The following is a 17559-nucleotide window of genomic DNA, read 5'->3' on the forward strand; positions in this document are numbered from 1 at the left end:
ATGTGTGCTTTCACCTTGGCTCCATTAGACTGCAGTGCAGTGAAATGCATCAGAAACCCGTCAGAAGGTTTTAAGAGTTCTCTCTCCGTCAGTTATCTCCTCTGTCCGGGTTCTGCTGGTATTTGGCCCGGAGGACGGATTAATGTCAGAGTGACAAACTGGAAACAAACAGAAACCTGGCAAAGACTTTGAAATGCTCAGTACAAAACAAGATCCGGCCAACGTCAACCTGTGTTTCTTAAAAAGCAACCTTTACTGTTTGTTCTCATAGGTCAAAGGTCAGCTTTTTGGTGTTCCTGCAGATTAATATTGACAGCAATTAACTTACAGGTGCAACGCAGAGATTTAGTGACATCTAGCTGTGAAAATGCCAAACTGTTTAATGTCACAGAAAGAAGAATTTACATTGTTACTTCTTTGATTTAATCATTTGTGCAAACAATAATATAAACACCAATGTTTATATTGACATGGTTATTACATTAATGACTGACTGACTAGAATCTTAATTGCTAACACAAACCAGAGTGCAACAAGCCAAACTTGTGATGGAAAGCCAATAAAATATTCCAGTGTCGGATTAAAAAGTACACACTTTATCTCTAATTTTATTAATAATTCAGCATTTACAGTAACTTTTGTTTCAGTGCGCTTTTCACACTGAACAAAAGTGTTCAGTGTTTTTCCAACTAGTCTTCATCCTGAAGACTAGTTTAGTCTGAAGACTAAACTAGTTGGAAAAGCAGTATTTTTATTTTACTCCATCAACATTGTAAAAATATTTTGATTAAAAAGATAAGAAGCCAATTGTTGTGCCTGTGATGTCGGTTTTAAACAATGGAAGATCCACCGTTAAAAGCAGCTGTTTACTTCTGCAGGCAGCCTGAGACTCCAGAGACTCTGCAGTTGGCAGATTCAATTAAAGTGTGTAACTACTTTTCTAATTACCAAAGCTGCTCTGCTGAGAAAATGGAGCCAGGTTACATTTGAAGGTGTGCCGAGGGTGGAAACTGATCCCCATTCATCACGGATGAACAAAATATGGTGCAATTTACAAGCTTGTTCGTGTTCATGGAGGCTGCAGGAAGCACATAAAACATCTGTCCTCATCTGCAAAACGACGGAATTAGATCAGAAAGGGGAAGATGAAACTGAACGAAACATTGACATAAATCAAACTTTGGACTTAATTTTATAGAAAAAATGTTTTATGTTATAACTGTAAGGTAGCAACTTAAGAGCCCAGAAGACAAGAAAACTGAACATTTACCAAAAAGTTAACTGATTCATTTCTTAGTGTGGAGCTTCAGATTTGACACAACAAGAATATTAATGAATAAAAGTGTAATCTAATCTTTTAGAGCTTCAGTCAGAAGAGATTAAATCTGTTGGTATTTTACATTATATTATGATTTATAATACAGATAACATGACAGAACAACAGTTTCTACATGATGACTCAATAAAGAGAAAAACGTATAGATGTCAGAATCAGGGGGATGCATGCTATGTTTTTGGACACAACCTGTGTGTCATTTCCTGTTGATTCACATGTGAGAGAACTTCTTGACATGTTCAATAAAAAAACTCATATCTGCAGGAGCTAAACTGGAGATCATATTATTGATGTTCCAATATTCAGACAACATTGTTTTAGTAAATACTATGAACAGAGCATTTCCAAGTAGATCACAGAAAGCAAAGAGTTCATCTATATATTTCCATGTAGACTATGTGCAGAGACTGAGTGTTATTTGTATTGTTATGAGGCAACAAATCATTCAGTCAGATATAAATAACGAGGCTTTTTACTCACATATTTGGCGTCGTGTTGCATGAGGCACCAATGAATCACAGCTGTAAAGATAAACATGTTCCCTGTAAAACAAAAGGAAACATTAATCTAACCATGGAGACTAGAAAACAAAATTGATGACTAAAATTAACATCTCCAGTTTCCCATTCTAGTCTCTTTGCTTCATTTTGTTTCTCAAACATTGTAAGTACAGCTGGTGCTAGAAGCCAGACTCTGAACTCATTTGACCCTCAGTGGAGGCTCATACTGATGATTTATTAGAATATAGCAGAGTCTGAATTAATTATGAATGTACTTTTTAGACAGCAGAGAGTCTAAATGAGTCATTCTAGTTTGTATCTCAGCTAAAGAGGAGAAATAGGAATCAGTTCAGCTGGAAAGGAATGAAATTGCCTCTGGATGTGGAACCCATTTATCTTTCTTTGGACCGTTTAAATTCTCCTCACATTTCAAGACGACGTCCCACATCTTTCAAAATGTACAACTGAGGAATAGATTCTTTCTAGTATTTGTTAAAATCTAAAGAAAGCAGGAAAAATGAATAATAATTTGCTGCACTGATGTACCAAATGACTGACATTTTCTCTACATTGAGTGGGAAATAAAACTTCAGCAATAAAAAATGTTTTTAGTTTATTCCTGTAAACCTTCAATTTTAAAATTAAGGCTAAAACAAGGCATGCTTGAGCAGAATGAGAAAAGTTCAGTTCAGCTATAAATTGTTGAACTGAAGTTGCACCGACTGTGTTTTTAAGAGCGTCCACTTTTTAGACTTTTAATCAGAAACATTTTTCACTGTCGGTTAGATAAAGCTGGTTTACTAAAAACAGAAAGAGTGCGTCGTAAAAATTCTTCTTTTTAGATTTAAGGAGGATGAGATCAAAACTTCTAACCTTGTTTCATCTTCATGGCTCCTTGATTTATTGCATAAACAGTTGAACCAGTCCATTACGGCTGCCTCCCTCAGCTTTGCTCGTGTTGATGTGGAGCTAATGATGACAGGTGTTACCAATGAGGTGATAACTCAGCTGCAGACGGAGCTGATGGTGAAGTTTTTATCTCACTGGAGTAGAAAAACACGGCAGTTCTTACCAGAACCTGTGGTTATAAGTTAGTATTGTTGGAAATGTTTTCTTTAATCTAAAATGGTAACTTTTCTAAAATATGTTTATATTTTTTACATAAATCCTAACATGATCATTATGTTTCATGCATAGCGGTCACTGCAGAGGACAGCTATCTAAAAGACATTTTCTTGTGTTATTTTGTATATTTTTATGTTATAAATGCACACAGACTACTGAAGTGGACACTAGTGCGACATAAAAATATACTGCCAACTACTGGTCGTCCACTGCAAGTGCAAGAAAATATTTGTTAAATCCAATATGGCCGACAGTCGAAAAAGAATGCCGACAGAATATCCAGTCCCTCCTTCTACTCTTGCAGGTAAACAAAAATAATAATACTGATGTATTCTCCAAATAACCTAGAAAATATCCTAGAATTATTTTCTGTTGTTTAAATTTTTTTTCCCCAGATTTTTTATGCCTTCAGAAAACCAAAAACACTTTGAAAAAAAAAAATCATAATTCATGCATGAAAGGGTTAAAGACAATTTGTGAAACAACTGACCTCCTCTGTCTTCTTCCCAGTGCTCCCAGTACTAACTTCAGAATTACACCGGTCATTCAGAAACAACCAATCAGAGCCAGGAGGAGGGCTTTAGTGCTGTCAATCACTCTCCTGCTCATCCCATATGCCTTGATCTCTGCTGTGCAACAGCTGGTTCACCACAATGTAGCCTGCAACGAATGCTAATGCTAGTTAACATAGCCAATGATAATGGCGCAAAAACATTTTTCCTGGAACAGCAAGTTGTTTCTCTGCCATTAACACATTGAGCAGCGTTGATTGTCAGCACTAAGCCCCTCCTCCTGGCTCTGATTAGTTGTTTTTGATTGTTAGCAGTGCATTTCTTCACACAGCAATAGTAGTTTAAGTAGGAGCTGGAGGAGTTTTATCTTTTTACAGATTATTTGTCGTCTCATACCAAACATGGTGACAGTTTTAACAGATACGGAAAAAACACATTTTTGTAAGTTACATACTGCAGTTTCACAGTTTTAACCAAAGTCCACTGATAACTTTGATTTAATCATTTGATGAGATTTCTCTTCTTTATTATCCTTTAAGAACATTTTTTGCTTAAAACGTTTCTCCCTAAAGAGTCTTTACTGCCAGCGGTTGGGTCTGCTATAATTATAGTACTGAAACAATGAATGTCAGCACAAAGGATGTAAGAGACCCACTCATTGTTATCTTCCAGGAAATATGTCTTTTCATGGTCTTTTCCATCTGTTTAAGTGAAGAAGCAGGTGCTTAACATTTATTAGTACCTTTTGGAAAATTAGTTTTTAATGTACAGTATTATATCAAACATGGCAAAGTAGTCTCCATGGCTTGTAATCCACCAACCACAATCTGCCTTTTATAGGAAATGATGCCAAAGTTAAAGCTGGAAGTTGGAGTGAAGCAGTTTTTTTTGTGCAATTTTTCATGTTATAACTTAATTTTCTCCATTAGAAAAATAAACAAAACAGTGGAACAAATTGTAGATACTTACAGGCAGATTATTATGTTATTTTCTGCTTAAATATTCAGTTTTAAGGAGTGGTGTTGTGCCTGTTGGGGTAGAATTGAGTAAATTATCTGCATTACAAGCGTTCAATCTGAATATCTGTGTTATAAAGAGAAAAAACAGCTTGCATCATTTTTAATAAACCAGTTTTAGAGGGTTTTTTTGCTCTCATCTGTTTTCCACCACTTATTACCCAGAAAAAAAACAAAATTAAAAATTAAAGAAGCAAACAAATAAATATTGCAAGTGAGAAAATGTATCTACTGCCGAGTAGAGACAGCACTCATTATATAACCTTGTTTGAATAAATGATGTTTTCATATCTAAACTGATCATTTTACGGCTGTGCAAACTTTAAATTATCTTCAAAATGTTATCAGAAAACAAACAATGTTACGCCAGTATGATAAGAAGCTCCTGTGTCACCACTAGATGGCAGAAGCAGAGCACACACTCCAGATTTATGGTTCTAAAGACATTTCTTCTCTGAAATTGTTTTGTAATGACGATCCTAACATCCCGACCATAAACGCTTTCGGGCACAGATAGGCGTGTCACTTGTTGACTCGCGCTGTGAGATATGGGAGGAAATAAAAAGCCTTTAAATTCATATTTCTCAGGGGTGATGCTGATAAAGGCCACGTGTTATTGAATCAGATTTCTGCATCTGGTCATAATAACACACAGCAACAAGCCGCTTCTCTGCTATCGGGCGATCTAATCTGATCTGCGCCGCCTCTTAGGTGTAATGCAGCATGCAGGCCACCCACTTATCTCCCAGCAACACTTTCTTCGTAATGAAACAGGAACAAAGCTCATTTCTAAGTGATGGATGAAGGAGAATGCAAATTAACAAAATCGTGAAGGATTTTCTAAAGGTCTTACTTGAGGCTCTTATTCAGTTTGCTTTTATGAAAGTAAAAATATACAAATCTTTCTGTATATATACACGAGTTATATATAGGAAATTAAAAAGGAAAATCCAGTTTGGTGCATTTTATTTTTATTAAACTACAGTTAAGTTAAATATGAACAATATTTTTAGTGGATTTCTTGTATAGCACCGTGAAAAATGTCAGCATGTTGCAGTTACTTTGTTCATTATTAAGATTTTTCCATCTTTTGGGTTGAAACGTTGCTGTTTCGGATGTTTTTTTTACCACCTGCCATGAAAAACAAGAGAATTGTATAAAAGCACCTCAAAAGCTCAAGAAATACCTAAATTGCAAAATCCCAAATCTCTACAAAGTTGGTTGTGGATGTAGAGCAGCAGAAACATGGAGGGAGAGAAAGAGGAAGTTCAATTCATCTCTTTTTATTATTCATTATGGGGAATGTGAGATCTTTAGCAAATAGGATGGATGAACTTCGAGCGCTGACAAGCACTCAGTCACAGTATCGGGAATACAGTCTGTTGAGCTTCATAGAACTGAAGGATTATATCTGAAACCAAAGTCTGTGAGCAACAATAGTGACAATATATGGAGATTATGGAGATTTTAAGCCTTTAACATTTAAAATGAATGTCAACTGTTTCACCAAAGCCTATAAATCTTTGCATTTGTCTTATGCAGACATTAATGATGCATACCAGTCATCTGCAAAACCTATTCATAGAAAGGCAGATCAAACCCTCGTCTCTCTCTGCCTTCCTGAAGTTGAATCTTCTTTTTTGAGATTCAACTTGTGATTTAAAAGGGGGTGTTATGTAAAATTAACTTTTTTTGGACTTTACATCATGTTATGTTATTCCCTCATCAAAAACATACATTTTTTGGAGTGTTGCTTTGATTCTTGTCATGCGTGTTTGTTCCCTCTCAGCTCCCTCTAGACTAGCAGCAGCAATTAGCTTTTCACACAAACTACTTCTCAGTTAGTTGTCATTGTTGTGATGACATGCTGAAGGTGGATTGTTGGAAGGAGTAGAAGCTTCTTAAAGAGACAGAAGCCCCACTTCAAGTGGTCAAATTACGAAGTCAAATTTCTTTTATGTTATATTTTATATACACAGCATATTTATATCAACTGATGGTGACGCAATGACTTGATTGTCCTATGAAATGGCAATATGTGGCTGGGAATATATGTATAATAGTCCACTTGGATAGGGTATTAATGCCATAACTGATGGTGTTACTGACTTAACTTTAATGTGGACAAAACCTTCCCCACCATGACACTGAGGTAAATCCCAATAAACTCTGGGTCAGCGGTGACCTGAACAAATAAAACACCAGGTTTCAAGGGTGGAGACAGGAAATTACTGAAGAGTGAACAAAAACATCCCAAAGTCAAGATAAGGAACAACACCGCCGTGCAGAGCTGGGGAACAAGCTCCATCAGAAGAGTAATAAACTACGGTCAGTGATAAAGACTTTCACAGGTTTCAAGCAGAGATCATGAATGTGGCAAATGAACTGAACATGTTCTTTTATAGGTTCAGTTCAAAAACAAATCCAGAATCTTCCTCTCCCACCCAGAGACACACAAACCCCTCAAGCTTCCCTTGACCTTCAGCCTTCCTGTTACACCTCAACAGTTTCATTTTCCATTTCAGTCATGGATCCTGCTGCTGCTCTGCTGTCGTCTCCAACGGCATCAGCCGGATGTCGCTGCCCCTCGCCTTCAATTAGGAGTCAGGGGAAACTGACCCAGATGGCGTCAGCTTTGTTCAAACCGGCTATGTGCTATTCAGCAGCACCCCTTCACCAAGACCCAAACTGCAGCCCACTGGTGGAAAAAAACAACAACTGGAGGCTCAGGAACCAACATTTTAAGTCTCCACTGGTAAAGAAACTGTTTGGGGAAAAAACTGACGACAAATTCAGATTTCTGTGCAGCACAGAGGAGATAATCAAGAAACAACCCCAGATCTAAAATCAACCAATCAAGTTTGACCCAAGTTTGCAAATGTCTTAAGGAAAAAAATGTTAATTTTTCAATGAGCTACAATAACAAGAAACATATTAAAAGAACTAAAATTAAAATGGAGCCTTTCAAATTGTGGAACAGGAGTGTTGCACAAAGTGGATGAAAAAAAAAATGAAGAAGGAAGTTAATATTATTAATCTTTAATGTCCTCACATGTGGACATTTGCCTTTGGTTTTGCATTGTGGCTCAAAACACTCATAATAAAAATAAACTTTGCAACCAGTAGCTGAATACAACAGCTATATCTTTAAAACCTTTGCAGATATTTCACCTGTTGTTACGTTTTAACTTCCAGGAAACATGTACAGAAATATTTCAGGAAAAATGAGGTCAGAAGTGAGTTATGTCAGAATGAGTCTTCCGATATAAATTGGATCAATACTGCAGCTCTTTGAAAACGTGTTGCACGCAATTGTATTAACAACTGTAAATTATATTAATTTATATTTATATTCTTGACATTTCTAAACACATTTATCCATGAGTTTATTGGTTATTTTCTGTGTTATACAAAATCAGAAGCAACTTGTTTCTTTTCTTTATTGCTTCAGTCTCAATACAAAACATCGGCATAAAAATCCACAGTGTCTTGTTTTGTAACATGTTTTAATTGGTTTTCTAAAGTCAACATCAATTTAATGAAAGGAAATCTCTGCCACTTTCTTCGGCCCTATAGGATTAAAATACAGCATACCATTTAGTTAATTGCTTGAGTCAGTAGTGATAAGGTAAATATTTAAACTTTCAAGCATTATTCATTGTGGTCAGGTAAACAAATATTAAAAATAACTTAAATAAACAATAAAAAAATTGCTTTAAAACTGATTTACCTACTCCTATCATCTTTTTTATTTGTGTCTCAAATAAGACAAATACAAAAAGCAGTTTTCACACGATTTCACTTATTGCAATAAAAGAATAAACTGATCAAATGTGGAAAAGTTTAATCATGAACAGACTGTAATTAACAACAGATTGTGGAATATTGAGTTAAATTTGACTTGCAACACTCAGGCCTGGTTACTATAAAAAAAAAATCACTAACATCTCTGAGCCTGGAAATGGCTACAAGCTATTTCTCAGAGTTTGAGATGTGAGTGAAAAATGAAGAAAGCCATTATTCACAAATGGAAATAAAAGAAGACCCACCAAAATGACTCTAAAAACCTGATGATGACTCATACAGGAAGTCACAAAACAAGCCCAGAAAAACTTTTCAACCCAACACCTCATTTGCCAGGCCAAACTCAAATTTCCAAGATTTTTAGAAGAGTTATAGAGTCAGGAGGGTTTCTGAAGAGCAGGAATATGTCAAACACAATCATGACAAAGGAGGAAGTGGAGATGGACAACAGACTGGATTTGAGAGTCATGCTGTCTACAAGAAGGAACAGAGCATTCGCACTATTTCTTGAGAACATCCTGGTTTTCCAGTGTTTGCCCCAAGAATTTGAACAAGACTTTTCTAAACACCTTCACAGTAAAAGACCTAAGAAAGCTCAACAAGCTGGAGACCAAAAGTAACACAAAGGTCGGCCTTCATATTCACCAAAAAACACCTTTCCGAGATATTTCTATGAATATTCTGTGTACAGGAAGATGTGTGTCCCATTGTGTGCACCATATAGCCACCCATTGAAAAACTAGTTTTAGATCAGTCAATCACCAAACATAGACATTTTACCACATTAAATAAAACTTAATAACCAGAAAAAGATCTTGTGAAGTGAATATTGAAGACACATGAATACAGCATCAAATATTTCTCTTGAGAATTCAGAGTTTGTAGAACATTAAGTTAGTGAGAATCTTGCAGCGTGCTTCTCGCTCTGCATGTGACTTCGTCCAATTCACATGCGAATCTGTAGCTAAAGTTTCAAAGTCTTCTTGAAAGTGTTTTTAGGGCAATTGATACGGAGCTTTTTAACTCATCAGGGTGTGATGATTTATGTTGCATGTGGGATGTTCCAGTTTCACTTTACTAATTGCCAAAGTGCACACAGAATCCCCACGCAATGCAAGAGGAAATGTCCTGAGAATCTGGGGAAATGACAGTAGACTTGCTAAGAGACTAAGTCTGCCGTTTAATTACTTGAAGAAGAGATTATTAGCCTTGCTAAGTATGCTAAATGCCACTGATTTCCCCAGAGCATGCTAGGTACACATAAAAAGAGCACCCTGTTGAGTCTGACACCAGCCATCAAATTAGTAATCAACACTCTTCAGGAATAAACAGTCAACAGGTAATTATAATTCAGCTCCAGGTAACAACACGTCTAAAATGGAGGACGCACTTTTAGACTTCTTAGGTGATAAAGCAGATCAAACTCCGAAGGATTGAGTCAACAGCCCTGTCAATGTTTTGCCTGCTTCTGCTTTAAAATGCAATTATGTGTTCAGTAGCTCTGGTAAAATTAGATTTACATACATTAATTATGGATGCCAAGGTTAAACGTATCAGAATCAAAGGCTCTGTGAGCAAAAAGCTTCAGCAGATCAGGTTGGAAATCCACTGCAAGGCAAAACTCAAATGAATAACTCACACCTCCCCTAGCTGCTGAAAATGACAAAATGAGAGCAACATTTTCTCCCAGATGCAATTTTTTCATTCGTCTCTCAAGTGGAGGTTCCAGTGTTGAAGCACTTTGCACGATTTCTCTTTTTTAAAACTCCCTTTATCCTCAAAATTATCTTTGTACTACACAAACTCTAATTCTCCCTTTAACATGAATAAAGAGCATGAAGATGTGATGTCTGAGTGGCGAAGTATTAAAATTGTTATGGATTATAGACACAAAGGATAGAAGCGATCTTATATTAACGGAATAAAGTGGTTATTAAGCATGCAGGTTAGTGGTCTGATCTCCAATCCACATTAAATAAATGTCATTTTATTTACATATGGAGATAAATGAAGACCTTATTGCAGTTTATTTTGGTTGTAATCTGGACTCCTGATCCAACCAAGACGATCAGGTGACATCCTGCTGGTGGATGTTTGTTTGTTTGGGGTTGAAGAAAACATTTCCAAACTGGGACAGAGAGTAGATTTTAGATTATTCCACCTGCTGCCTAAAGACTTGAAGCTCGACTTGGACTCCTAGTCTGACCCTCAAGTCTTAGCAAGATTTCTTATCTCTCATAATAAAGAGTGAAAGGAAGCTACACTGCAGCAGCTGCACGTTTCACTGTGAAAGGATGCACTTGACTGCTGACGTTTGTGGATTATGGGCTGTTAATTGCTCATAAAAATCTGTTTATTCAAGCTGCAGCTTCATAATAATGACTCCATGAAAGCCTCTCCAACTGAACACTGTGCTAAATGGAATTAGATCAGTTCAGAACAAATGAAGGATAATTCATCTCCCACATTCTCTTGCTGTTGAGATAACCGTGACATCACAAGGACATCCCCGTTTGGATGTGTAAAAAAACATTAAATTAATGCACTTCTTCTTCATTGTTATGTTTCATTTTATAGCTTAGAGTTGGACATCTTTATTATTTAGCAAAAAAGGTTATTTATGTTGGTATTATTTTTCTATTATTACTTTCTGTAATATTATTAAATGTTGTCAATTAATCTGAAACTTACAAAGTCATGACGTCGTCGTCCAGACTCCAAATTAATCAACATTTGGCTATTTTAATGTATGCAAATAAATTTGAAACAAATCTGTGTTATGATTCTGACATTTAGTAAATATAACTAATTTGATCTCAGTCTGATTTATTGTCAGATCATGAGAACATTTTTTTAGATAAAATGTATGTAAACATAGTTTCAGCTGCACTTTGTCATCATAAAACATGTCAAGTTATTTATGTTGTTTTGTTGTATAATGTAGCTAAATCAGGATAAAACTTTAAACTCCTCAAACAAGATTCCATCTATAGACCACCTCCTACCTACAGGTCAGTATTCCTTGGTTTACCTAGTCAGAGATCTTTCTGTAGATTATTTTGCAAAGTAAAATAATTCCAAATAAAAAGTAAAAATCCAAATAAATAGTAAAAAGTAAAAAGATTCCAAATAAAATGTAAATTGAAAAGTTGAAATGCTTAAGTACATCACCTGGCATGCTATTGGATGGCATTTGTAACCAATCCAGCAGGGCCATTTATTTTCCTTGATGATGATTGGCTGTACTCCAAAGAGTGAAGATAAGGAAATCAGTTTTGACATCTGTAAAAAGTTTCCACTGTGCATATTATGGTATTATTGGCAGCTGCAGCCCAATGTTTAAACCACGTGAGAATGCTGAATGGACTTCAGGATAAATTAAGCAACAATAACACACATTAAAGGGATCGCAAAGTCCAAGGCCGACTGGAATGACCCGATCTTAAAATCAAACATCTCCTGCAAATGTTTAAAAAGCTTTTGGTCTGGTTGAGCTGAGGTGATTTATAATTCCCCACAACGTCTCCTGCAGAACTGGTCCATCAGCCAGGACTTCTGCCAGAGGAGGACTGCAAGGCAGACCAATTTATAATGGGCCCAGTGCTACCAGTTAGCCTCACCATGCATCCTACGGCATGGACATCATTACAGGCAGAACCAGAAGGATGAAGAAGAAAAAAACACAAAGCCATGACTCTGCAGTCAGAGAGAGAAGCCAAGGAGTGCAGCTGTACTGGTAAATCAAGCAGAAGTGTCATTTATTTTTATGACTATACACAGAAACCAATCAGATGAAAACACTGCAGGGATCTGAAGATGATCATTCAGCAGTTTCCTTTAGCTTCACCTTCCACAGCATCACTCAGTCACATACAGCTGCACTCCTGATGAACAACTGAAATGTTTCCGTTCCTTTTAAAATCCGTCAAAGTTTCTTGTTGCTTAGAGTTTATTTCTGTCAGCTGATCAGCTGGACTGATGTGATTCAGCGTCTATTGATCTAATCTATTAAATATGAAGTAGAAGTTTTGTACTTTATTATCCAGGTGTTTTTATATCATTACTGTACATTTATTAATAAAAACTGAAGAAATGCACCAGTGTTGGAGCTACACATAACAGAAAACCTACTAAAGAATTATTTTGGGTTTGGATCTTTAAGCACTTTTACTTGCAGTTTGACCAAAAAACAAATGAAGTGAAAACTTGGAGAACTATTAAACAAGACCACATTTAAATATTTCATAGCTCCATAACTGCAAACTATATATATATAAGAAATAATTTGTGAATCATTTTTGGACAATGCTACATTATCCTCAGAAAACTTTGTACCATCACATTTTGAGTAAAAACCATTCAAATATCTTTTTTTAACCTCTGCTAATTAGCACATTTGTTGCACAGATCCGTCCAATTTTTAACTACACAAAAATCCAAATTCATCACGTCTTTCTTGAACAAAAACTAAAAATAAAAGAACAACTATTTTGCAAAAAAAGAAGATGATTTTCTTTCACCAAACTTTTACATCGCCTATTTTTTTAATCCTTAAATATCATATTTTTTTTGCACCTATGAAGCGAAACTAAATCATGAAACATGCAGAAGGAATAAGAAATCTGATTATAACTTGTCCACAATAGTCTTCAGGACCTATGCATCTCTGCTATGGATAAATTTCCACCCCACTAAGGTAATCAGTGCATTTTCAATAAGTTGCTGATGCACTACCCCTGACCTGCAGCCAATTTCCGACGGATAAATATCTGCTAAATGAACCGAGATTGAAGAGAGGCTGAGGCCCGGCCTCTAATAGGAGCCCCCAGAGATGTGTGGAATATCATTTTGTGTAAACAAGAATGAGCCATTTTACATAACAGTTACCTTTAACAATGATGCTGATGCCATGCACTGAATTTAAACTAAATGCGAAGCCCCCATGAGGATAATTTCCCTCACGCAGCAGTTTATCACCACACTCATTCAGTATCTAACAATGAGGTGATTTTCATCTTAAATCTCATTTTCTTAAAGAAAGTTTCCTCTCACAGTACAAAGACAAACTGCAACTCTGGTAAATCAAAGAATGAAAAGAGAAACTAAAGAATGGATATGCAGTCATGTTTAATACCTAATTACCTTTAAAAATAACCATTAACATACTTTTCACTAAGTGTACATTTCTGTAATAAAAATATTTTTATCACTGATGTAATATTTTAATCTAATTTTCTTTACATAGAAGCAGAAAATCATTTTATTTCACAGAAATAAAGAGCTAGGTTCAAAAACGATTTGTTGCTCCTACTATTGCGTAATTTGGTTTTTACTGTTATGTTGGTCTTTGATCGTCAACAAATCAAAACATATCAGCAAGATTAAAGGTAAACATTGTTATTCTGTGCAATATTTCTTTTCCAGTCTCATTTGTCATGTTTTGGACCTTAATTAGTCACTAAAAACACTGAAAGAACGATACAAATGCTGCTGAAAGTGAATTCACTCCTCAGTCATCTATTTGCACATAAGGTCAGGTACATCTGAACAGCTTAATTAAATAAGACTAGAGAGCAAAAGATTATTCTGAAAATAAGAAATCTCTCCCAGCTAGAACTTAATCTCTCGTTTTTCAAAAGTTAATAAGTAAAAAGGTTTTATATTAAACTCAGTAAAGACCTTTCCTTGATGATTCAAGTCACTGAAATAAACCTTAGCAGAAACAGGTGAGGATGCCTTTAAGAAGTTCCAGAGTAAGTAGATGATGATGGTCCACATGCAGCACTGAGCCGCTCAAAAAGTACAGCAAATACATTTCAAACCTCCATCATGTGTTTCCACTTTGTCTCAAGGAAACAGACTTTTATGCAATCTTTTAAAATTGTATCAATCAAAAGTTGTCCAGATTTTTTATTTTTATTTTCAGCCCTTGTACTTACCTAACATATTGTACATGTTTACAAAGTGAGGAAAGTGAAGAACATGTGATTTTCTGAAAGTCACTTCTTTAAAAAAAATCAGTTTGATGCATTTTATTTAATGTTGAAAGTTATTCAACATTAAAGTGAATAACGTTTTCTGTATTTCATCCCATTATTTCAAAAGAAACATGAACAAAACACACATTTGCTGTAGACTGTTAGTAGAAAAGATCCAATATAAAATTGACTCTATAATGAAAGGCAGATAACGGACTGTGGACTGAAACTGAAATGTGCCGATTTTCTCAGAAAACTAAATGATTGTATTTTACAGTGGCCACCTCATCTGTAATTATTGTGACTGATAAAACAGCTGCTAACTGTGTTTCTTTTACAAATCTGCACAAAAACTTGTCAATATTCTGCTAATGTCAAAAACCCCACGATTTTGCAAAATATAAAAAAATAAAGAAGTGCAATCAAATTTACATGCACATATTTTTGTTTATGCGACAAGCCATTAAAAATCATGCCGTGCCATGACTGTCCAACTACTTCCTGTTGCCGTCTTCTTTGTGGTTCATCGTGCAACTTGTGTGATACGGGAAAAAAAGCTGTTTATGTTGCAGTTTTGAATTTCAATAAGGCAAAAAATAAAAACCCACCTCATCAGATCACCAAAACCTTATCAAAAAAAGTTTATTTTTTAAAAGTCAAATTTCTTTTCGAAATGTCAAATTGTGCAAATATGCGTGTCAATGGAAATGCAGCTAATGCCTAATTGTAATTTTGTTTTCATGCCATTGTATTTAAATTAGTTTCCACTGTGTGATCAGCCTTTCAGTGGAATATGAAGAGGATGGACTTGTGTCGGCAAACCTCATAAATTGATAATAGAGAAGTTTTGTGACCTGATCCATCACTTGCAATAAAAAGTGCAACGTTCTTTTAAAAGACACAGAACAATAAAAACACCTTCCTCACATTATTAAACTTGTCAAAGTTTGACTGTGTGCAGAAGTTTACTTTTTCATTTTCTGACTCTTAGGAAAAAACATTTATATGGATAAACGAATTTAGACTTCTGTTTTATTTCGACTGTAGGCTCTTTTGCAAAAGAACTCTGCCAACATTAATTTAGCGAATCATAAATCATCTGCTGAACCAGACAATTCTTTGTGTTGATGTGAGCTTTCATTCGCAGAGCTACTGGTGACATGCTTTGAACTTACACATAAGTTGAATCCATTTCCTAATTATGTGATTTGTTAAGGTAGTTTCTTTAGGTGTATGAAAATATAAATGTTTTTACTATTTTACATGGCGGGTTGACCTGAACCTCCACTTGTCATCGTACTTAAATAAATCGGCTGGTCTTCAGTGTGTGTGTGTCATAACCACAAAGACACAAGCGACTGTAAAACATGTTTTTTCATTTAATCATTTCACATTAAAAACACACACTGTATGCTGCGTCACACAATGAGAAAATCGCCGTCCTGCAGTAACAACTTAAGCCAAAGAAGAAGAGAGGAAACAGCCAGTGTTGTTGCCACGGCAAGAAGCATCAGTGTCGCGTTCCCCCAGAGCACCGTGTTCGCCAGAAGCCACGACATGAGAGAGAACACAGAGACAGCAGGCTACGCCACACAGATGGGAAATCATAATTCAAACTCTCACAAAGCACTTGAATTCATTCCTACCTGCAGCGCGCGCTAATTCTGATGACGGAGACCATGCTAGGATGATCACGGACTGGAAATAGAAAATTCTGATTCACTAAATCTTCCAAACAGTCTCAAATGAGCTTTTGGTGTAGAGCCATTGGTAATCTCTGAGGGATCCAGCTGAGGAGGACGAGTGATGCTCGCAGCAGAGCGCCGCCTTTGTTTCCACACATCCAGCCAATCCGAAGCGCAGATCACGCCGAGAACTGAGCGGAACCACCAAAAGCTCGACCATGCCTCTTCACCTGGAGCCAAAGCTGTTTCCGATCTGCGTCAGGTGTGTTTGCTGGGTACCCGTTTCAAAAGGACAAAAATAAAAACGTATTTACAGCTCACGCAGCAAACCCACCGGATTAAGTCATCCCGCCTCCTCATGGTGCTTCTGTTGAAGTTTTATACAGATTTAAATGATCAAGCTTGTGATTTTCATCTTTTGGTTGAGGATAAAAATAAAGGGACATAATAATAGTCAACCTTAAGCATCACCCTGACACTCTGTTAATCAAATAATGCCCAAACAATCTAGCTGTGTACATAACTCCTTGTTTGGCAAGCTAATAATTTAGACTCGGTGTCAATTAGCTGAGTGCTCCGATGAGATGCGGCAGCCAGGAGTTGGTAATTCATAGTTGGAGTCTGACATACCTTCAGTGAGGTGTGTAAATAAAAACTTAATGCTACAGGAGTCACACAGCAAACCTGCCAGCTGTGAAAACCAACCAGCAAGAGAACGAAACAGAAAAATATTCATATCTGACTGTTTTCTGTTGGGGGGGGAAAAAGTAAAGCCTATATTCTCTTCTCAAACCAAACCAATATTATTCTCTTACAGTACTGAAATGATGACTGGTGACTTTGACAACCGTCTGTTCAATCTGTACATTCAAAGGTTGATTCTTCACCTGGGCCTTTAGCACAGGACCTTCCTGCAGGTAGAAAGACAAAATGGCACACATGTACTGTAAAGCTGCAAGTCCAGCCTACGTATCAGCAAAGAGAGCAAGAGAGATCAACACATGCAGTTTGGAGAACAGTTTTGAACAGCTATTTTGGCAGTGAGCAACATGTCAACATTTCTTTGTTTGATTTTTACATAGATATACTGCAGAAGAATTAGACCCCTCAGTAGGGATGCGTCCCACACGGTCTTTGATATTCTTTGTGCATATATGTGGAAACCCCGTCGAAGGGCCGGCACAGCGGAGGCTCCCCGTCCCTCACTACGGTCCAAGGTGAGAGAAAAAAGCTGAGAAATCCAGCTGACAACTCCTTAATCCCCATTAGTGCCTCAGACAGAGGGCTGTGACGGAGCCTCAGTCCCGCTGCCTCCTCCCCGCCCTGCAGTTAAGATTTTTGCAGGATGCTACAACAGGGATCTGTAGTAAAACCCGGTGGAGGCGGACTTCTCTTCGCTGCTGGGTATGTGTGGCTCTGAAGGGGAGGAAGGGGGCGGGCTTCAGCAGGCAATTTCCTCCAGGGTGCCCAGCGTCGTCTGGAGGGGGACCGTCACCGTGTGGCTGATGGATTCTGAGTGGTTTGCCACCGGGTCACAGGAGCTCTGAGAAGAAAAGATGGAAAGACTTTTTAAAGGTGTCGAGCCGAAGCAGGAAGAGACAGG

General features: G+C 36.8%; 1 protein-coding gene across 5 annotated transcripts in view; it reads right to left on the bottom strand.

Moving 5' to 3' along the window:
- Window positions 1–5: 5 nt before the first annotated feature.
- asic2 (acid-sensing (proton-gated) ion channel 2) overlaps window positions 6–17559 on the bottom strand; it is a 397850-nt gene continuing 380296 nt past the window's right edge. For 3 of the 5 annotated variants that reach the window (XM_081610226.1, XM_081610227.1, XM_008417028.3), the window contains one exon: window positions 15628–17499. In XM_081610226.1, coding sequence (XP_081466352.1) covers window positions 17398–17499 — 102 coding nt within the window. In that variant the 3' untranslated portion in view covers window positions 15628–17397. Of the gene's footprint in view, window positions 159–948; window positions 1111–1816; window positions 1879–15627; window positions 17500–17559 lie in introns of those variants that run through there. The other 2 variants (XM_017306278.2, XM_081610229.1) reach the window with 2 other exon arrangements.

The sequence above is a fragment of the Poecilia reticulata genome, chromosome 8, assembly GCF_904066995.2.
Source record: "Poecilia reticulata chromosome 8, P_reticulata-male-v2, whole genome shotgun sequence".
NCBI classification, from domain to species: Eukaryota; Metazoa; Chordata; class Actinopteri; order Cyprinodontiformes; family Poeciliidae; genus Poecilia; species Poecilia reticulata.